Source organism: Tenrec ecaudatus, chromosome 10, assembly GCF_050624435.1.
Source record: "Tenrec ecaudatus isolate mTenEca1 chromosome 10, mTenEca1.hap1, whole genome shotgun sequence".
Classification (NCBI taxonomy): Eukaryota; Metazoa; Chordata; class Mammalia; order Afrosoricida; family Tenrecidae; genus Tenrec; species Tenrec ecaudatus.
This window is the reverse complement of record NC_134539.1, coordinates 130,824,472-130,847,332: the sequence shown is the minus strand read 5'-3', so window position 1 is coordinate 130,847,332 and position 22,861 is coordinate 130,824,472. Positions and strand designations below refer to the sequence as shown.

Below are 22,861 nucleotides of genomic sequence, written 5' to 3'. Positions count from 1 at the left end.
GGTATTACAATAATTTAGTTGGGGAATAAAAGCAATAGGCTAGTTTTATAAACCATTGAAAGTACTAGGAGAGGGTCCTGGCAAGATATAAGCCAGGCATAACTTGGACTTGGGAGCTCATAAAAGGCATTCCACCACTGAATCTTGAAAGATGAGAAAAGTTAGGCAGACCACGGGAGTGAAAGAGAATGCTAAGCAAAGAGGAAGCATTTTTTGCAAAACACACCAACAGGTTTCAGTAAGACCTGAGCTGGAAAAGATGAGGCTAACAAGATAAGGAGCTGCCAGATCACAAGGCCTCCAACGGTTCTCATCTTCCTCATGCCACGACCCTCTCATACAGTTCCTCATGTTGTGATCACCCCCCACCAAAAAACTATTTTCGTAGCTACTTCATAACTGTCATTTTGCAACTGATATGAATCGGGCGACCCCTGTGAAAGGGTTGTTCGACCTCCAAAGGGGTCTTTACCCACAGATTGAGAACCACTGCCTTAGACAGATGTTAGCATGTTAAGGCACTTTAAGAACGCTAGGAAGAGCCATTACAATGTGCTTAAGTATGGAAGTGATCGGATCAGATGTTCGTGGAAATCTAGGCCCAGTGTGACAGCCAATTTATAGAGTGGAAAACGTGATGCAATGAAGATGGTTGAAGACAGTTTTAGTTACCCATTCATGTATTCATTGGCTACTTCTCATGAGCTGATCCTAGAATACAGGGGTGCACAGGGGCAGTGACTTATTTCACGGGGCTCTTCTAGCCAGAATCGCCGAACTCCCATCAAACAACCTTTTCCTGCTTGGGGAAGACAGACAGGATTCACCTGTTGAGTATTTACAAACAGGGGTCATTGGATTGCCATCCTGCTGGTATAAAATGAGCCCGCTGAGGAGGAGGAGGAGGAGGAGGAGGAAGAGGGGGAAGAGGGGGAAGAGGGGGAAGAGGGGGAAGAGGGGGAGGAGGGGGAAGAGGGGGAAGAGGGGGAGGAGGGGGAGGAGGAGGGGGAGGAGGAGGGGGAGGAGGAGGGGGAGGAGGAGGAGGGGGAGGAGGAGGGGGAGGAGGAGGAGGGGGAGGAGGAGGGGGAGGAGGAGGAGGGGGAGGAGGGGGAATCTCACTACTGGCAAGAGCCAGGAGTGGAGTGCGTCCCGTGACCTTGAGACCCCTGCACAGTGCACCTCCTTGATCTAGAGGGTAGCTGTGACACTGGTGGGGTGGCAGAGGAGCGGCAGGAGCCAGAGCATGAGAGCGAGTGGTGGTGGACTTCCCAGCCCACAGAGCGCCTAAAGCTGAGTGCACTGGGACGGGAACTGGCTGGTGGAGTGGGGCACCTCTGGGCACTTAAACCCAACAACTGTGGTCTCGGATTCACCCACTTTGAGCTGAGTGCTTTGGGTTGAGGCTTACAGTGCAGTAGCATACCCCTTGGGCATTAGTAGTCCGGAAAGCACTGTGTAGCATATACTGATTAAACTATATCCTGAGTATTTTCACCTGTATTACAACCTATTAACGTCCTTCAAAAAAGGCATGTCTTTTTTGACTAGCTTAGCTAAACGATTTCATCTTAAGATGACTTGAAGAGATAATGTTGGCTTAGGATTCAAAGACTATCATAATAGTTTCAAGGGTTAATCACCCTCCGTAACTCCAGTACATCTAGAATTCATGAGAATTTTAAATTCTGTTCTGCATCTCCCCTTTTAATTAACATTCTTCTATTCAAGTATTCAAGCATTTGATTATAATGTTTAGAAATAGTACCCAGGCACCATCAAGTTCTTCCGGTCTTATGGTGAGATAGTTGTTCAAGGAAACAATTAGCCATATATTCCTTATCCTCTTTTTATTTTTTACTTTTTGGTGAATTGAGTGAAAGTGTAAAGATTTACACGTAGTAATTTATAAACAATTTGTTTCATCTCATTGATTGCAATCAGCATAATGAAAACCAGACCCACTTTTTACTGCCTCCACTCCTTCTGTCGTAAGTCTTCAGGACGTTGTCCTTGGCGATCATTGCAGTGTGTGTGTGTACCTCACTAGTGTTACTGCTCCCCTAGAAACCTGTCAGACGTTGGGCTGAAAACAAGCCCTGGGTTGTGTTCACTTCCAGACTTACAGGATCACTGAGGGCAGTAGTCTTGGGGGAATAACTGGTTTCTATCTGGCCAGCAAACCTGGTCTTTTGTTATGACTGAGCTTTACTCCGCATTATCTCTCCTCTATCCAGGACCCTCTAATCAGCCTTCCTCATGCCACAATACAATTCCTCATGTTGTGGTGACCCCCAACCGTAAACTTATTTTCATTGCTACTTCATAACCATAATTTTGCTACTGTTACAAATCGGATGACCACTGTCAAAGGGTCGTTTGATGCCCCCAAAGGGGTCACGACCCACAGGTGAGTACCGTTGCTCTAATATCCCTCCCTTTCAGAACAGGTGGTAGTGGCATTCAGACACCATCCAGCTCTGGTCTTAGGTCATGAAGCCTGATGTTCATGTGGCTCATTAGACTCATTGTTTCCAGGCGCCTTCAATTTTCTTCACTCTTCTTTCCTGTGTTCAGGGAGAGACCAAGGGCTGCAACTTCGATGGCTAGTCTCAAGCTTGTCAAAGCCCAGCTGCTACTAGCTGAAACAGAACATTGTCTTTGTGTATTATGTTGTGTCATTGGCCTTGGTGTTCCCTGAGACTATGGTCCTGAGGCCCCAAACCCAGCAATCCATTCCCGGAAGGTTTTTGCTCTGACACATTTTCCTTACTTTGCCCTCTGTGTGCTCCAGCACATTTGTGGGTATATTTGCAGGAAAAGTAAATAGCCATGTGCAAATAGCCTGTCAAGCCTGTATATTTTCAGGGTATCCTCACACACTCCCTCCCATCTGCTCAGCCTACATGTGTACCCAGGCATCCACTGGCCGATCACTGTTATCGAAGGCGCGCCTCCAGGGTCTCCCTGCCTGTTCCTTGCAGACCTCCCTCTTGTTGTCCACTGCTTGACCTTTCATCTAACTCAAAAATCAAGTGTGTCTACTCTACTCTCTAGCCATGACCTTACCCTCCTTCACCTCAGTTAGCCATCCAAGAGGATTTCTGTCATTGTGAACATCTCTCCTTTTTAGAACAGTGGTCTTACACAGTATCTGTCCTTTGGATTGACTAACTTGACTCAGCATCATGTCCTGTAGGTTCGTTCAAATTAGAGGGTGTTCAATGGAGTCATCATTCTTCTCTCGCACTGGAGAGTGTCCCACTGGGTGTATGCACCACTGATGGGCACTTCGGTTGTTTCCATCTTTTCATTACTGTGATGGGCGGGCGGGCCTGCAGTCACTGCTCTTACCGCTCAAGGATAGAAACTAAGCAGAGGTTGCTGGATTATAGGGATTATTTTATTTCTAACATTTTAAGGAAAAGCCATCAAGAGCCCTGGTGGTGTAGTGTGGATTACACGTTGGGCTGGTACCTGCAAGATCAGCAGTTCAAAACCACTGGCCACTCTGTAGGAGAAAAACAGGCTTTCCACTCCCATAGTGACAGTCCAGGAAACTCCCAGGGGCAACTGTACCCTGCCCGCCAATAGGAGCACGATGAGTCGGAATAAGCTAGATGGCAGCGAGAAGGAAGCACCATACCATTTTCTACGATGATGGTACCAAGGTAACCATCCTACCAGCAGTGTATGACAACAGCCCGTTTCTCCACATTTTTGCCATTTGTCTTTAAAAACAAAACAAAACTTAGCTACGGATGCAGGGGTGAAATCATATTGTTTTCATTTGGTTCCTTCGAATGGCTAATGATAGTGAGCGTTTCCTTCCTATGTCTGTTGGCCACATGCATGTCTTCTTTTGAAGTGTCTGATCACATGTGCTCTGCCTTTTTCTAAAATAAAATTTCTACTTGAATTGCGTTTTGGCCCATCAACTCTGCATTCAGCAGTTCAAACCACTCATCAACCCCTCCACCCCACCTATTATTAAATTAGATCCTTTTTCCTTCTCTTGGTCATGTGTTGAAGTTTTCTATGGTGCCTGAGATCGAGCCCTGTTCAGTATGTCACTACCAAAACTTACCCAGTCCATGAGTTCTCTCTTCGCTTTTGGTGAAATCTTTTGATGCCAATGTCTGAATTGTAACAAGTCTTCTGCTACGTATGTATGTCTTAGGTCTGACAGTGTGTGTTCATGCCGTATATTAGAGGTCCTGAGTTTGTCCCTATTTTTTTTCACTGATGATCTTTATAGTTCTAGGTTTTACATTTAAGTTGTCAATGCATTTTGAGTTCATTTTTGTATGTGGTATATGCTAAGAAACCAAAAGACCGTATCTGATATCTGACCTCCTCTGGTTACACAGATTTCAACTACACATCTGCTCAAAGCTCATTGCCACAAGGTAAGAGATCAGAGATGCCTTCATCCTTTATCATTCTTTACCCTATTCTGACCAACCGGTCCTTCCACACCACTCTACCATTCTGCTGGGTCTGATAAATCTAATGCCACACAGAATTCACAGACAAAATTGATAATTATGAGGGTTTATTAGGGAAGTTAGTGGGTTATCATAAGTCAGTATCAGTAAATATTAAACTGCTGATCACAAGGTCAGGAGTTCTAACTTATTGGTCACTCCTCAAGGGAAAGACAAGGCTGTCCAGCAGTCCCATAAAGAGTTAGAGCCTCAGAAACCCACAGGGAAGTGCTACCCTGCCCTAGAGACACTGAGTCAGAGCCAACTTTTTTTAAAAAACTCATTTTATTAGGGGCTCATACAACTCTTATCATAATCCATAAAGACATCAATTGTGTAAAGCACACTTGTACATTCATTGACCTCAACATTTTCAAAACACTTGCTCTCCACCTAAACCCCTGGCATCAGCTCCTCATTTTTCACCCTCCCTCGCTGCTCCTCCCTCCCTCATGAACCCTTGATAACTTATAAATTATTATTTTGTCATATCTTGCCCCTTCCGACATCTCCCTTCACTCACTTTTCTGTTGTCCGTCCCCCAGGGAGGAGATCACATATAGAGCCTTGTAATCAGTTCCCCCTTCCCAACCCACCCTCCCTCCCCCTCCCAGTATGGCCACTCACACCATTGGCCCTAAAGGAATCATTTGCCCTGGATTCCCTGTGTTTCCAATTCCTATCTGTACCAGTGTGTATCCTATGGTCTAGCCAGACTTGCAAGGTAGGATTCGGATCATGATAGTGGGGGGTGGGGGAGTAGAAGCATTTAGGAACTAGAGGAAAGTTGTATGTTTCATCGTTGCTACATCACGCCCTGACTGGCTCATCTCCTCCCTGAGACCCTTCTGTAAGGGGATGTCCAGTGGCCTACAAATGGGCTTTGGGTCTCTCCTCCACACTCCACAGCCTCATTCACTATTATAAGATTTTTTGTTCTGATGATGCCTGATACCTGATCCCTTCAACACCTCGTGATCGCACAGGCTAGTGTGCTTCTTCCATGTGGGCTTTGTTGCTTCTGAGCTAGATGGCTGCTTGTTTACCTTCAAGCCTTTAAGACCCCAGATGTTGTATCTCTTGATAGCCGGGCACCATCAGCTTTCTTCACATTTGCTTATGCACCCGCATTGTCTTCTGTGCTTGTGTCAGGGAGCTGAGCGTCACAGAATGCCAATTTAATAGAAGAAAGTATTCTTGCATTGAGGGAGTACTTGAGTGGAGGCCCAATGTCCTTCTGCTACTTTAATACTAAACCTATAAATATATGCACATAGATCAATTTCCCCATCCTCATATACATATATTTGCATATGTACATGCCTTTATTTAGACCTCTATAAATACCCTTTGCCTCCTAGCTCTTTCCTCCATTTCCTTTGACTTTCCTCCTGTCCCACTATCATGCTCAGTCTCATTTGGGTTTCAGTAATTCCTCTTGGTTACATTACCCTTGATCACGCCCTAACAGGCCTCCTACACCCTCCTCACCACTGATTTGGATCTCTTGTTCCCTTGTCCCTGGGTTTGTTAACACCACTACCTTTCCCCCCACCTCCCCCTCTCACATTCCCATGCCCCCCTGAAACTGTCAGTCCCGATGTTTTCTCCTCCACATTGTTCATCCAGCCTATCTTATTTAGACAGACCTGTGGAGATAATAACATGCACAAAAACAAGACAGAGCAAAACGAAGCAACAATATACAACAAAACAACAACAAACCAATGACAAAAAAAACTAAACAAAACACAACAAGAAAGAAAAGCTTGTAGTTAGTTCAAGGACTCTTTGTTGGCCTTTAGGAGTGTTTTCCAGTCCCGTCTGTTGAGGCACCACGCTCTGGGCCCAAAGTCCACCTTCAGCATTCCCTGGGGACCTCGCCGCTCTGTTCCCTCGCTGTTCTGTTGCACCCCCTTAGTGTTTTGCCTCGGTGTGTTAATTCTCACACAGTGTCTCTGGTGTTGTCTCCTGTAGGGTTATGGGTCAGTGAGGGACGTCATGTCTCATAGTGGGGCTGGCCATGTGGTCCTCTCTGTGGACTGGTAGGCCATGCTGTGCGAGTGGGAGCCAACTGATGGCAGTACATTTCAAACCCCTAGTCACAACAAATTCATCACAGTCACCTTCATTCACTTGCTGGACCTGCAGCTTGTCAACATGGAAAAAATTATGAGCCTTTCTTTTGGGGAGGAGGGGATTTGAATCTTTTCTTACACTACACCTCAAAACCAAGCCTCGTGCTGTTGGATGGATTCTGACTCACAGTAACCCCTGTAAGACATGGGACGACTCTCCCATACGGTTTCAAAGGCTGTGATTTTTATGAGAGCAGACTGCCAAGTCTCTCTCTGCAGAATGGCTGATAAGTTCAAACTGCCCGTCTTTGTGGTGAGCAGCCGACTGCTTTCACCACTGTGTCACCAAGGCTCCTCTTCTTGCAGTATCGTAAAGCTAGAGAACCATGCATGCCTGCTCCCACCTACCTACAGATGCTAGAAACAGGAGTCCCCGCCTCAGGACCTGCTGTCAGGACCGCCCGTTTGAAACACCAGTATGTATCTCATAGGCTAAGAAAACTAAACAGAGGATTCAATTTACATTAGACCAACTTGTGGCAGCCATTGGAATAGAACCTGGTTATAAGTCAGAGATTACCCATGTGCCTAAGTATCATAGCTGAACAAATATTTTTATGAAGGAATTATTTGCATGGGTAGTATAACCTCTTTAAAACTTGTTCCATCGTAAAAAAAGAAAAGAGGAGAAAAAAAAAGAAAATGAATAGGACAAAGAATGTACAGATGTGCTTTATACAATTGATGTATGTATATGTATGGACTGTGATAAGAGTTGTATGAGCCCCTGATAAATTGTTAAAAGAAAAAGAAAACTTGTTCCATCTACAAGCCTCTTTACTCTTTACCACATCACCCTGCTTATTTCCTGTAAGGCATTTATCACAATCTGTAATTAGCTGGCTTCTTAACTCTTCCTTATAATGAAAACTCCAAGAAAACATGGGCTGCCTTCCTTGCTTTGCTTGTGCCCACTACTCGAGCCTAGCATGGTGCCTGTGGTTGAGAGCCATGACGGTGTCAACTCACTGGGACCGTGCAGAGGTGTCCCATATGGCTTTCTCTGCGGTGCCACCTGGGCTCCTAGGAGAGTGCGCACTTAAAAAACAAAAACCTTGTTCTTTCTGGGCATCGGTGTGTTAACTTATCTACCCACCTACCAAGGAATGCGATGGAAGGAGAACTAGATCCTGGAGTTCCAGCCTTTGAACACGGGGAAGAAACGGAGAAATGAACAGCAAGTGGGAATCCACTTTAAAGGATAACGGATTTTAAAATCACAAAAACCCTAGACGGATCTACTTTATCATGTCTGCAGGACCTCAAATTACCAGGGAAAAAACTCTTCTCAGGTTTATAACCCCAGCAGAGTAGGTAAGCAGTCAGAAACAAGATACCCTGAAGACAGGAGTTTAGTTTTATAAAGCCCATTCCTAGGGACACTTTCTCAATTTCTGTATCTCATAGCTTCAAGAGGAAAAGAAAAAAAAAACATTTTAATTTAACCAATTCTCATTCCATTTTATCGGTCTCAAATTTGAATGTCTTATTTAAAAAGAAAAACACCAGCTAAATTGTAGGCAATCATTTCTTCCTTTCTAGATAATTTACCTAATTCATTGGATTTTTTTAAAAACCATTTCATTGGGGGCTCATACAACTCTTATCACAATCCACATATCCATCCATTACTGAAAGGATATTAATCACCTATTATCCCTATAATAGGAGCCCTGGTCACCCTGTACATTAAGCACTGCAAGGTTGGTGGTTCAAACCCACCAGCCTCTCAGTGGGAGAAAGATGAGACTGTTTATGAGGCAGTTCTACCCTATTCTATAGAGCCAATATGAGTTGGAATTGACTTGATGGCAGTGGTTTGGTTTATCACCTCTATTATAATTGGAATATATCATATACTCTTAACATATTCAAAGGAAATATTAGATACTAGAAAATGTTTATTAGTTATAAGTTATATTGTGCAGATTCCCCTCATTTGGGGGCGGGCTGGGTACAGTGTATTTTATTGATGGTGCATGACAAGGTCAAGCTCTCTAAGCCCCTCCCCTCCCTTCAGGGGTCTGGATGGAATAGTCCCAGTGTGTTGGGGATTGAGATGGGGACAAAGGCTCCCCGGCAGCTGAGGGCCTCTCTTCCTCTCGTGCTGTTATTGAGGCCATAGGTTCAGGGGGGGCTCTTACTCCTTGGAGGCCATATGGACCATGAGGTCCACCACTCTGTTGCTGTAGCCAAATTCACTGTCATACCAGGAACTGTGCCTGACAACGTGATTGCCCTCATTTTCTAAGAGATAAATGCATTAAATAGTGAGAGGTAAAGGATCATAATGCCAACTATGTATTTACAAATGGTTCGGCAGTTTGAAACGATGTATGGTTACACAGAGTAAATGGCACGGAGGCCACATCTGACCTCGGGCAGCTTCTGTAAGAGGATCCAACTCCACACCAGCCCAGGGCTGACTGCCCCAGGCAGAGGTCCTTTTCCTACCCTAGCTTGACACCAACTGTCTTCCCACACCACTGTACTTCTCTGTTGGCTCCCATAATGCACTGCAATGGCCACAAAAAACTCACAGGCAATATTCACATTTATGGGACTGTTAAGGGAGTTTACAGGTTACAACAAGCCAGGACCTGAAAGCACTAAGGATACAGTCACTGGTTCACAGCATCTCCGTTACACAGTCCCTTGCCATCTGCCTCACTGCCTCATCATCTCAGCGGCACAGCCCCTCCCTCTGTCTTGGCCTGGCTCCTCTGGTACTCTTGCTGCCTCTGCTACTGCAGGCAGGGGTCTCTCTGGGCACAACTACTTGGTTCTTGTTTTTTTGGTGGTCATGAGATTCTTCTCTCTTCTTGCTTCTGAGATGGCTCTCGTATACCCAGGGAAATGCAAAACTGACCAATCCTAAGTTAGAATCTGACACATCTTTTTTTAAAAAAAAGAAATTGTTCAAAATTTGTTGTGGCGGTGATTGCACACCACGTTTTGCTGCATTTGAAACATTGGTTCATCGTATGCGAAACAACATCTCACCATCATGGCCTCTAAGGACCATGTGGCTGTACTTCTTCCAAGGCAGATTTGTTTATTCTTTGGCAGTCCATGGTATTTTCAATATTTTTCCCCAGCACCATGATTCAAATGCATCTTTTCAACTTTCACGTGCATATGATGCAATTGAAAATATCAGGTTTGGGAAGCTGAGTCTCCAAGAGGCACCTGGCTGTTCGGCACTTTAAAGAGGGCTCTTGAGCAGACTTACTCGATGCAATTTGTCCTTTGATTTCTGAACTGCTATCGACACATCTTATCAGCATGGTTCCAGCCAGTCATTTGATAGGAATTATAGCGAAATGGCTAGAAGAGACAGAAGTACTTGGTCTCACCGCATCACCACATACACCACTCTCACTTGCGTGCTCCTGCTCATCCCGCCATCACTCCCCACTGTAAAATCTGCACATGTTGGAACCTGCGTAAAGCAGAAACCTGTTGGAGAAGGAAAGCACATGTTTTTCTGCTAAAAAGTGCAACAGTAAGCACATGTTTTTCTGCTAAAAAGTGCTACACTCTGTCAAAGGTGCAAAATTTGCAAGGACCAGAAAAATAAGGCAGCCCTGCTGTGTTCTAATGCTCACAGGTTTCAAATATACACACAAATACATGCATGTATACAAGCACACAGGTAAATAAAAAAACTACGGAATCTAAGTAATGGGTATACAAATGCTCAATTAACTTTTAATTCATCTGCATTTGAAAATTTTCCTAATCAACATTGGAGAGACAATTTTACCCCAAAAAGTATACTACCCTTAAGAAAAAATAAAATAATTCTATACTCAACTTCAAAATATCCTTACAATATTAATATGTAAATACCCAATGGAATGCTTACATGAATAAGCCACTGTCTTGTGTTCAAACCTAGAATTAAATATTGCTGACAAAAATTTCAAAATATATAAAATTTATACATGTATCTCTAAATATCAGCTTATATTATACATATTATTTATGTTGTTAAACTGTGTTTGTGTTAATATTTCTGTTTCAAGTATTTATTTAGGTAGTAGTTATATTTATCATGGTGCTGAACACAAAAAAAAATGTTTTAAAATAACTCAACCATTAGTCATCTGAACAAAAAACACATGTGCCTAGGTGGCAAATAAAAGCTCTCCTGGGAACCAAAGGTTTGGCATACTGTAAGTATATAAGATAATGAGTCCAAGGAGTGGGGACCTGGCTAGATCACAGACTTGCAGTGTGTGTAGACCACAGGAGTCTAGTGGGTAGTCTGTACTAATTCACCTACCTCTGATTAGAGGTACCCGATCCAAGTACTTCCCATTAGGGACCAGGTCTTATGATTCTAACTAAATAAACATATAAAAACCATACTTATCGCTTTAAAAGGCAATAACAACACTGAGATATCCCTAGGGAATAAATGAAGGTTGTTCATTTCAGAAAGTATATACCTAAAGACTTCACCAAAAGAGTGAAAAAGAGACAACAGACCAGAAAACTATCAACTGTAATGGCACACCTGACAAAGGACCGGTCTCCAAATGGAGAAAAAATTTCACTATCTCCCCAACAGAAAACAATCTACTTTTAAAATGGGCAAAGGGCAGGAAATCATACTTCATCACAGAAGCTATTTAGACCCACAGAGCTTGTAGCTGCGGGTCTTCAGAAGTTAAAAGTGAAGGGGCAAGCCCATTGGACATTAATCAGCATTACTCTTAAGAGTAAGAGCTCTGGAACACAGCCTAGAAAGGGAGTCAGACAAAGTACCATTAAAATGATGACAACAAACTAACAGCTTTACTACCATCAAGTCCATTCTGACTCATAAGATGCAATAAGACAGGGTACAGGGTAGAACTACCCCCCAGGCTCCCCCCACCATAACTCTTTACAAGAATAGAAAGTCTCTTCTTTCGCCCACTCCCACTGAGTGGCTGGTAGTTTCAAACTGCTGACCTTATGGTTAGCAGCCTAATAACTTAGCCTGCTATGCCTTCAGAGCTCACTAATAATGAGATACTCAGGAGTAAAGATAACCTGAGAAACAAACAAAAAAAGCCCTTACAATAAAGCTACAAATGACAAAAGACTACCATAAAAGGAAGACTATACCATGCTCATGGATAGGAAGACTTAGCATTATGAAAATGTTAATAATAGTTCAAGTGATTTACAGATATGATGCAATCCTGATCCAGAGTCCAATATCATTCTTTAAAGAAATGGATAAACTAATCACCAGCTTTATATGGAAAAGAGACCCAGGATAAGCAAAGCATTACTAAAGAAGAACAAAGTAAGAGGCTTCTCATTTCCAGATGTCAAAACCTAATACACAACCATGGTAGTCAAAATAGCCTGGTACTAGTACAATGAAGAATACTCATGGAACAAAATTAAGAACCCAGAAGTAAATCCAGATCCACTTTTGCCAGCATCACTTGTTCAGCTATCTCTTTTCCAATTCATGTGACAAAATTGGATCTCTATTTGTAGAAGAACCAGAAGAAAAACAAACTCAAGATGAATCAAAGTACAATAATTATAAAGATCATCATTTTAAAAATAGGGACAAACTTAGGGACTTACTCATGGCATAAATGCAGTAACAAACATGAAAAACACACAAAAGACAAAATAGATGTCTGGGACCAGTTAAAAAGTAGACACTTAAGTACATCAAAAGAAAGAGAGCCTCTAGACCGTGAGGGAATTTTGGTAACAGAGATCAGTCCCATTTCCAATGTACCTAGAATCTACAGGCAATTTCAACATCTCAGCCAGAAAAAGACAAGTCAATTAAAAAATGAGCAGAGGACATAAACAGACACTTCACTAAAGAAGGCATTCAGTGGCAAAAACAAAAAAAGTGAAGAAATGCCATTAGCCATTTGAGAGATGCAAATCAAAACAACCATAAGATACCGCCTCACACCAACCTTGGTAACAGTTTTAAAAAACACAGAAAACATACTGGTGAGGACACAGAGAGGACGGACCCTCCATGTACTGCTGGTGGGACTATGGAATGATGTAACCACCGTGGGAAGCAGTACGGTGCGTCCTCACACAGCTGGGACTAGATGTATCATGTGACCCAGCAATCCCCCTACTTAGTATAGATGTTAGAATAATAAGAGGCATGCCCCAAATAGAGGCATGCACCTGCATGTTCATTGCAGCACTAATCACAAGAGCAAGAGGATGGGACTAACTGAAATGCCCATACACTTTGGTGGACACACACACTGGAATACTATGCAATGTTAAAAAGAACATCTGCAAAACACCTCAGAACATGGATGAACCTGGAGGACATTATTCTGAGTGATAAAAATCACAAAAGAATAAATGTAAGTGACCACTGTAATAAAATGTCAAGGAAAGGTTTTCACACTAAAGGAAGCATTCTTTGATAATCACCAAGGGGTGCAAGGTCCAAGGAGGGAGTGGAAGTCTCTGACTAGAGGGTAGAACGTGTTGATTGGGTGAAAGGGAAGGCAGCAGAGAAGGACCCTGGCAGTAGGGGGGTTGAATGAGTTAAAAGCAACAGTGATGCACAGACAGGCACACAGGTCAAGCAGGCTGTGAGGGAAAGTGAGCCATACTCAAATATATTTAAGTGTGACTGAGTGTAAATGTGTATTTACCTTTGCTGCAAAAAGATCCCTAAGTGTGGTGGAGCATCCAGGACAAATTTATGAAAACGTCTTAGACATAACCAAATACCTTGAGGGGATGCATTGCTGGGCCTAGGGGATGAGGGCCATGAGTCTTCAGGGGCTCCCAAGTCAATTGGCATAACATTGTTCACAAAGACAATGTTCTACGTTCTACTTTGGCAAATGTGGCAATTACATAATCTGTTGTCAATTTGAGAGGATTACGACTGAAGGGGTGGAGTTTAGCCTGTCGATCACGTGGCAGCTTGATGACCTCATTTGGAGGCGCTACATGGAGCTACACTAGTGCCCTGAGCTGGTGGAGACCCCTGCCAGGGCTGAGATGCTTACACCACTGGATCCACAAAACTTCCCACCCACTGGCCTGTGATCTTCCTGCATTCAGCATCATTGCATGTGCTTTGTGAGTCTGAAGAGGGCTTTACATATGGGTATGGGGCATGTGAGCTAATATCGGACTTGACTGAGCTGGGAGGCTTTCTTAATGTACAATTAACTCTTTATATAAAGCTCTTTCTTACACATGATTGTCTATGACTTTGTTTCTCTAGTCTACTCAGACTACCACAGTGAGTGATAACTTGGGTCTTAAACGCCCTGCTGGAAGAGTGATGGAAATCCAAAGACCTATGGGAGCAATGAGCCCAGTGCACTAACAGACTGTGCAAACACCGCTCTCCACAGTCCAGAGACCAGGACAACTAGATGGTGCCATGCTGCCACGACCAACTGCTCGGAAACAACGCATCAGAAGTGGTGCTACATAGAATGAGAAAGGACTCAAAATCATGAAACAGACGAGGCTTCCTGGTGGGAAACGACCGGCACAAGTCCCAAGGCTATAGCCCTTATCCCTTCACATCTGAACCTGAACTCACACCCAGGTAGACTAATCAATCCCTTATGATCCACAGGGCAGCATTTATCCAAGGATAAAGTTTAGAAGGTTAGGGGAAAAGGAGGGATGGAAACAAATACAGGGAGAAGGGGGAGAAGTAATCGTATGTTGAAGTAAATGCAAAGGATGAGCTATAGCACAAAAATAAATAAGTAGATAAATATGGATTGTTGGATGTAAAACTGATGACCTCTATAAACTCTCACCTAATTTACAAATAATTTAAATTATATATATATCCATATCCTTCCAGGGGCAGCACCATCCATTTCAAGAAACACTGAACGAGTTGGTACCCAAGTATCACTACCAAGAGCACTGACTGGAATCACAATAGAAAGTCCACAAGAAAAATGTAGAACAAAATTCAAAATCATGGAAAAGACCAGACTTACCAGTCTAATAGAGACTGATGGAACCTTCCAGACTAAGGCTCTTAGTCACTCTTCAAAACTGGACCTGAACCCACTCTGGGAATCACCTCTCAGCCAAACAACAGGCCTATAACATGCTCCTAAGACTAATCAACCATAGGAGACCACAAGTAATACCTGTCCCCAAACAAGTCAGAAGGCAGGAAAGATGGGCAGCGGGGACTGGGAACCAGGGAAAAAATGGAAAGGGGGCTGTTACATTGAGGGGACTGGAATCTGTGTCAATAAACAGTCTGTAAAAATGGTTGAATGGAAACTAATGTGCTCTGTAAACTGCCATCCAAACTACATAAGATGTTTTTTAAAAAAAAAATGTCTAACAGTGAGGACTGACCAGCAGAGCATATGAGGTCTAACAAGCAGTGCAAAGCTTTTTCAAATGAGTCAGCAAGAAAAACAACAGCATCTTTCAAACATGAAACTATGCACTTTAAAAAGGCAAAATTACCAATAAAATAACTAATAATAAAAAAGAATAGACAGGGAAAAAAGACAAAGTATGTTTTCAAATGTATTTGTTTTATGTATAAAATAACTTAGGTAATACAGAGATCAATGAAACATTAAAATGTATTCTGAGCTTTCTGAAACGTTACATATTTGAATGAATAAGAAATAATATTCAAAGAGCAACTGGCCCGTGCTCTAACTGGAATCAACAGAGAAATTAAGTCAGCATCTGAATCAGTTCTTAGACCAAAACCCTTGAGTCACGGACGACACACAGGACATTGCTTTCCCCAAGCCACTGACTGCAGTTTCAAAGGGACTTCACTTTTAAGATTCGTTTGGAAACTGTAATGAAAAATGCCAACTGTTAGCACACCACAGAGTAAGAACCCATATTTCCGTGTTGCCAGATGCACCTGTTCACCTGCTGGTTCTGTGCATATAATTTCACCTGCACTCCACTTCAGTGGAGTGAAATCTATCGTTGCTGTTTGTGGCCAGAGTACAAACCAATGAGTTACGACACACTATGCATAGCTAAACAAGACACTGCCAGGTCCTGCACCAACCACCAGGCGGTTGTGAGCTGACCTTTGTGAGCAACACGGGGATCAAATGGGATCCTTTTTGGAAACAGATCACCAGGCCTTTCTTCCTAGTTCATCTTAGTCTGGAAGGGCCACTGAGACCTATTGAGCATCATAGCAACATGCAAACCTCTACTGACAGACAGATGCAGCTACACTTGAGGTACGTTAGCAAAGGACTAAACCTGGGTCTGAACGATTGAGATGAGAATTCTACCCCAATCACCAATGCCTCCAAATAAAGCCTACATAACAGTAAAGACAAAGGAATTCGTAAACTTAGTGTTAGAACTCAGAAAAATCGTCACAATTACTTATTTTAAATAACAGATTGACTAATCAGGGAACAAAATAAACAATGTTAAAGCAAAAGTGGAATGTTTTTAACTTCCTAGATCTTAATAGTCACCATCAACAATTTTAAGCAGTAAATTGCAGGGGCTGTGGATTATTTAATGTGGCTCTACTAGCCAAATTCTCTAACTCCCAGCAAATGACCTTTGCTTACATGGGTCTAGTACCAAGGAGGAGGAAGATACTGCTAGGATTCACCTGTGAGTAAATCCGAATAGGATACCTTGGCGTGTCATGCTGACGCATGTAAAATGAGCCCTGAGAAGCAGGGATCCCATTACACGCAAGAGCCAGGAGTGGAGTCCGTCCTCTGGACCTGAGATCCCCGTGCAGTGGACTTCCTGGATCCAGACGACAGCTATACCATCTGTACCACCAGAGGAGCAGTCAGGAGCAGAGCATGAAACCGTGATGGACTTCCCAACCCGCAGAGCAAATTACCACGAGTGTACTTGTGCTGGAGGCTGGCTTTCTGAGTGGGGTGCCTCCAGGCACTTGGGAAAGCTGGACTGGCTGACCTATGGAAGTGGAGCTGAGAGCCTTTGGGCTGAGACTTCCTAGACTGGGAACCTCTGGGCACTTAACTCAGGGAGCTGGGTTTGCTGACCCCCTAGCTTGAGCTGAATGCCTTTGGGTTGAGGCTTACAGCAGACTGGTATGCCATGGCCCTTTGGGTATTTATTAGCAAACCCTAAAACTTTGTCACATGTCCTGGTAAACAACTGCCTTGACCATTTCTCACTGGTATTACAATTTATTAACTTCCTTAATAAGCCCTTTAATCATGAATTTTGTCTGTGAGTTTCTGTGTAGTCACTGCAATGGATATTAAAACTCAAGTAAGTAAATTAGAGAACATTAATTTAGACAAGTCATAATTATACAAAATTATTCCATTAATCCTGTTACTTGATAAAAAGTCACAAAACTCAGTTAAAAGACAGAATTTGTCCCATTTAAGTCTTTATTAAAGGGATAAATTCAATGATCACTGTGAATCATTTTATGAATCAATCAAAATTAACTCTAAAACTTTTTATTACAAAATTTTTATAAATGAAAAAGAATACTGAGGGGAGGAGATGAGCCAGTCAGGGTGCAGTGTAGCAATGATGAAACATACAACTTTCCTCTAGTTCCTAAATGCTTCCTCCCTCCCACCCACTATCATGATCCCAATTCTACCTTACCAATCTGGCTAGACCAGAGGATGTACACTGGCACAGATAGGAACTGGAAACACAGGGAATCCAGGACAGATGATCCCTGCACGACCAGTGGTGAGAGTGGCAATACCTGGAGGGTAGAGGGAGGGTGGAGTAGAAAGGGGGAACCGATTACAAGGATCTACATATAACCTCCTCCCTGGAGGACGGACAACAGAAAAGTAGGTGAAGGAAGACACTGGACAGTGTAAGGTATGAAAAAATAGTAATTTATAAATTATCAAGGGTGCATGGGGGGGTGGAAGGGAAAAATGAGGAGCTGATGTCAGGGGCTTAAGTGGCGAGTAAATGTTTTGAGAATGATGAGGGTAAAGAATGTACAGATGTGCTTTATATAATGGATGTAAGTATGGACTGAGCCCCCATACAATGATTTTGGAAAGAATACTAACTATCCATGTCTGTTTTCAGCCCACCACTCCCATCCTTACAGCAGTCCAATGGAAACAACTGCTTAGTGTCTTCGACCAATTTTGTTACAGCTCCAAGTACTGATTGGTTGGAGGAAATTAAAAATTTCTCAGTATTTCTTGCTAAAAATTTCCTCGCATCTTTTACCTCTACATTGAAAAGCCCCCATTTTTTAAAAGCCCAAAACACATAAAAGCAGCAGCCACAAAATCACATTTTACCCACACACACTCACTCATGTCACAAAATCTCATTCCCAGCAAAGGTTATTGTATTCTCTGCCTTCAGCTCATACCCTTCTTCTGTGCTTCTATCACCCAAAGATGGGAAGAAAATGAAAAGGTACATCTTCATTTCTATGGACAATCTCCCTCCGCCCAATGATGCTAAAAGAACTCTCCCTTTAATAATAATGATCACAGGAAGATAAGGGGAGCAGGGAAACTAGCACATAGGACACAGGACAATCAGAATGCAATCAAAGAGGTCGCCACGTTATGGAAAAGTTAACTTCACTGAACAATCTGTATAGAAACAGTCTAAGTAGGAACCTAAATTTCCGTGTGAACTTTAAGTGATAACACAGATTTTTTTAAAAGAATAATTGTAACACAGGAGTGAGTGCTAAGCGGGACAGGGTATGTGGATGACAGACCCCTGGATCCCTGCTGACAGTTGCTCAGCTAACTACCCTGCAGCCACAGCCCCTCTAGACTTCTGCTAGGAACGGCTCCCATCCCCTTACGCCTGCGCTGCTATGAGCTAGATACGCACGCATGCAACCACAGTATCCTGGCTGACACAGTCCCTTAGCAGCCAAACATTTCCCCCAAACTGACCTTCTGGCCCATGGATTGGTCCTCTTACAGAAGACTCTAGGTTTCTCTGCACCACACCCCGCCAAAAGAAGCCTCAACTAGTCAAAGACACAACCCTGCCCAGAGAAATCTCACAACTGGGACATATGAAAGGCGAAATCCTGCCCAGGGCAGTCAAGTAAGCAATATGTAGAGCAAAAAGACTGCAGGAGAGGGTAAGCAGGAGAATCCTGTTTAATGAAGAGCCTGATGGCATGGTGGGCTGTGCCCTGAGCTGCTAACCACAAGGTCAAAACTATCTACTCCTGCAAAGATTTAAAGTCTCGACAGCCCAAAGGGCAGTTCTATCATCCTACAGGGTCGCTGTGAGTTGGAATCACCTTGATGACAGTGAGTTTACATTTTTGTTGTTTCTTGGAGGAGGTGGGGTGGGGGGGCGCAATAATAAGCTTCCAAAGAGCCAAACCAAACTCACACTGCCATCCCATCAATGCTGACTCTTAGCGACTCCTGTGAGTTTCTGAGACTGTAACTGCTTGCAACTCCTGAGGAGCTGCTAGTGGTTTTGACCTGCCCAACATATAATCACTAAGCCACCAGGACTCCTCCAGAAGTAAGCTTAAGAAAGCGTAAAAAGAAGCAAGACTATAGACTCACCTCTCGGGACTAAATTGCCAAGAAAGAGATCTTTACATTTGTCTGCTTTTCAGGGAAGTTTTCTTTTTTATTTCTTAGTAATTGCTGAAGGTAAATCATGCACATTTTCAAAGAATTGGAAAACATGGACAAGCAGAACCAGAAACATGTCTGACCTAGGAGCAAAACTCCTATAAACATAGATTCGCCTATTTTCAATCTAATTTTTTCTTTTTCAAAAATCACTGTTACAAATAAACTACTTCGGATAGAGCCTACAGCCAGGTTTCACTCACTGGTGTGAAGTTAAAAACTGAGAAGAAAGGGAGGGCGAGCACTCTAGGCCAAGGTACAGCATGAGCAAAGGTGTCAGGCAGGACCGGCAGAATGACTGGGGCAGCGAGCCACAAGGGGAGAGTGACAGCAATAAGATCATGGATTTCGTAAAGAGCAACAATGGAAACTGGTTTCCGGTCCATTGAGAACCATCCTTTAATTTAATTTTTAAAAGATCACTGTTGCCTGAGAGCTGGGTTACTAGCCTCATAGCCAGTGGCTCAAATCCACCAACGACTCCTCAAGAGAATGATGAGGTTATTTGCTACCCTGAAGGTTGATACCCTCAGAAACCCTATGTAGGGTTTACATGAATTGGAATCGATGCCTTGGCAGTGGATGTTGGTAACACACACACACACACACACACACACACAAACACACACTTCCAATATAAGCAAGGAAAAGATAAAAGATAGTCAAGTTGTATTATTACAACACAGATAAAGTTTCTGGGTCTTTGCTGAGAATCCCTGTAAGTAAGAGATTACAGCAGTCTCCAACACTTCTCAATCATTCTCATCACTTACATCCCTCCTAAGTTTACATAAAGGTGCTCAGAATTTAGTTTCTGATGAGCAATAAGTGCCATTCTTACATCCTACTTCTGCTGTCACATCAGACTCCTATCCTCTATATTAAAGGCCACAGAGCGCTCTCAAAATGCAGAATCCACTCTCTGCACATACTGCCTGAGAGAGACTGAATCTCTAGGTACTGAGCAAAACTTGATTTATGGCCTTACAGGAAAACTGATAAGAGGTGGTTTTATGTTTGTGGTCTGGGAGTTGACTCATCTTGCATTTCATTAATGTTCCCCAGTCTCAGGTCATGGACCTTTGCCCAAAGGTTTCATTATGGAGAATTTATAAATGTGTTTGTAAAAACAACCAGGAAAATCATTGGATAGCCTACTTTTAAAGATCTATCCACTTAAGAAATTACTACAGAATCCAGTGCTTAACAATGGTCATTTTTATTTTCTGATTCTGCAACCTGTGGAAAATGGTTTTCTTGCACCTGTGACTTTAGCATTGTGTCCATGTCTACATGGACCAAAAGGAAATTAAGGCTAGAGTGATTCTTTCCAACAAGACCATAGGTTAGGCTGCTCCACACCTGTATGCACATGTGGTTAATTCTTCAGGCTCTTTCATGTACATTCATATACTTGTATGAACATGAAGACATGGCATAGTTTAGAATGCTTGACCTCTGCTCTCTAACAGTGTGAATCCCATCCTTATTAGATTTTCCGAATCTCTCCTTCCCTGGTGGCCCTGAGGGTTATGTGTTGGGCTGTTAACTGCAAGGTTGGTAGTTCAAACCCACCAGCTGCTCCGAGGGAGAACGATAAGATTCCTCCCTAAAAATATACATTCTCTGAAACGCTATGGAAATGTTCTATAAGATGGCCATGGGTCAGAATTAACCCGGTGGTAAGGGCTTAGTGGCTTTTGGTTCCCTATACACCTGGAATTACCCCTAAACTAAAGTCAGTTTAGTTAGGTAAATACAGTGACATTCCTTGAGGTAGCTGAATTACAAAAATCAGAACCACAGATCATCATTATAGGCAAGTTTCACAAAAGACAGAAAAAAGAACGATGTGATCTAGTATGGAGGTAAAAAAAGTTACTAATCAGTGTTAGAAAACGTCTTCTGAAGCAAATGTTACATCCTAAAACTTTTTTCAATTATCTTTGAAACATAATGCTGTCCTGCAATAATTCGTCTCTCTCAAGAATCTTGTATTTCACCAGGTGAGCTAGGCAGACGTTGAAGAAACAAAGGTGAACAGGGCTGCCTGTCTCAGAGAAACTCCACAGGAATAATGTCAACACGGTCTGACAGTGAAACTCTTTCACTCCGGGGAGTCAAAGGCTATCTATCACGTGCAGGTCGGGGCTCCAAAGACTCGAGGTGCGCGCACTAAGGTCACTGCGGCGGTGACAGGTGAGCGGCTGGCCTCGTCCACCGCTGCCCTGCTGTCGGAGAAGGAAACTCAGAAGGGGTGGCTGTTGGCACCCACACCTCCGCAACCCCGCCCCCCTCCGCTTTATAAATAAACAGGTTTTAAAGGGAACTGTCCAAGGTTACCACCTGATCTGGAGGCACACTTTGGCGTGGGATACCAGTAACTAAAACCGCATCTTGCGTTCGCGCACCGGGAGCTGTGCGGGAACATCTACGGGCTGACCAGTGTCCACGAAGGCACGTCAGACAAGAAAGAAGACCTTTCTTAACAGGGTCGAAATGTCAAGAGGAAACTGACCGAAAGAGGGAGATCGCTAACTTCCCAAAGCGGTAATCCCCAGGAAAGGTGCTAGACCCGGCGGAAGTTCCACATCCAGGACGGAACCGCTCACCCGCGGCCCTCAGGGAGAAGTCCGGGCCGTCCCGGTGGTCGGAAACTTCCCTCAACAAGGGCAGCCAGCCGACACCGTGCAGTCTCCGCCCCGACCCACCCAGGTGCCCTCGGCCGGGTGGACCTGGCTCCCCGGGGGGCCTTGCTTCCTCCCACCTCGCTCCCCCGTGCCCGCTTCCAACGCTGCCCGGCCAGGGGTCCCGGGGACCCTCGAGGCCACTGGGTTCGGTCCCGAAGTGGGGGGCGGGGACCTCGGCCTCAGGCCCGCCTTCCAGGAGGCCCCGTGCGTCGCGCCCCAGGCCCGGCCGCGACCCCCGCCCCCGCCCCGCCCTCGGGCCGGCCCGAGCGCCCCCCCCTCCCCGCCCCGGCCGGCCTCACCTCCTCGGCGTGCTTGCGCAGCGCCTTCTCCCGCTCGTACTGGGTGATGAGCTGCTCGTTGTCGTCCCGCAGCAGCTCCAGCTCCACCTGGTGCTCCTGGTCCTGCGCGAACACCGAGTCCAGGTTCTCCAGCACGGCCACCACGAGCGGCATCAGCTCCTTGACCACCTCCTCGTCGTAGCGCCCGATGAGCCGCTCGAACTCGCGGTAGATGGAGCCGGCCAGGCCGGACACCCGCTCCGACATCACGGCCCCGGAGCCGCCGGGCTCCTCCTGGTACACCACACTGTCCTCCAGCTCCATGGTGGCAGGCGGGCAGCCCGGGGCGTCGCCGGCGGACGGGCGGCACGGGCCCGCGCGGGACGGGCCCGGCTGGGGCTGGGGCTGGGGCTGGGCCCGGTGGGGTGGGGGCCCGGGTCGGAGGAGGGGAGGGGTGGGGGGAGCGCGCTCACCCCAACCGCCGCTGCACCAACTGCCGGCGCGGCCGGGCCGTGAGCGCCACACGTCAGCCGCGGGGAGGGGCTGGGCCGCGTCAGCCCGAGGGGCGGGGCCTCGCGGGAGCCCAGGCGCGGCCGGGGGCGGGGCCAGTGCGTCGCGTCAGCGTGCGCCGGTGGTGGGCGGGGCCTGACGTCAACATCCGGCGCCTCGCCGACG

The 22,861-nt window shown here is 44.7% G+C and overlaps 1 protein-coding gene across 4 annotated transcripts in view; it reads right to left on the bottom strand.

Moving 5' to 3' along the window:
* Positions 1 to 22,653, bottom strand: part of SPAG9 (sperm associated antigen 9) — a 143,769-nt gene extending 121,116 nt beyond the window's left edge. For 3 of the 4 annotated variants that reach the window (XM_075561596.1, XM_075561595.1, XM_075561597.1), the window contains exon 1: positions 22,208 to 22,653. In XM_075561596.1, coding sequence (XP_075417711.1) covers positions 22,208 to 22,510 — 303 coding nt within the window. In that variant the 5' untranslated portion in view covers positions 22,511 to 22,653. The remainder of the gene's footprint in view (positions 1 to 22,207) is intronic. The other variant, XM_075561594.1, reaches the window with a different exon arrangement.
* Positions 22,654 to 22,861: the final 208 nt, after the last annotated feature.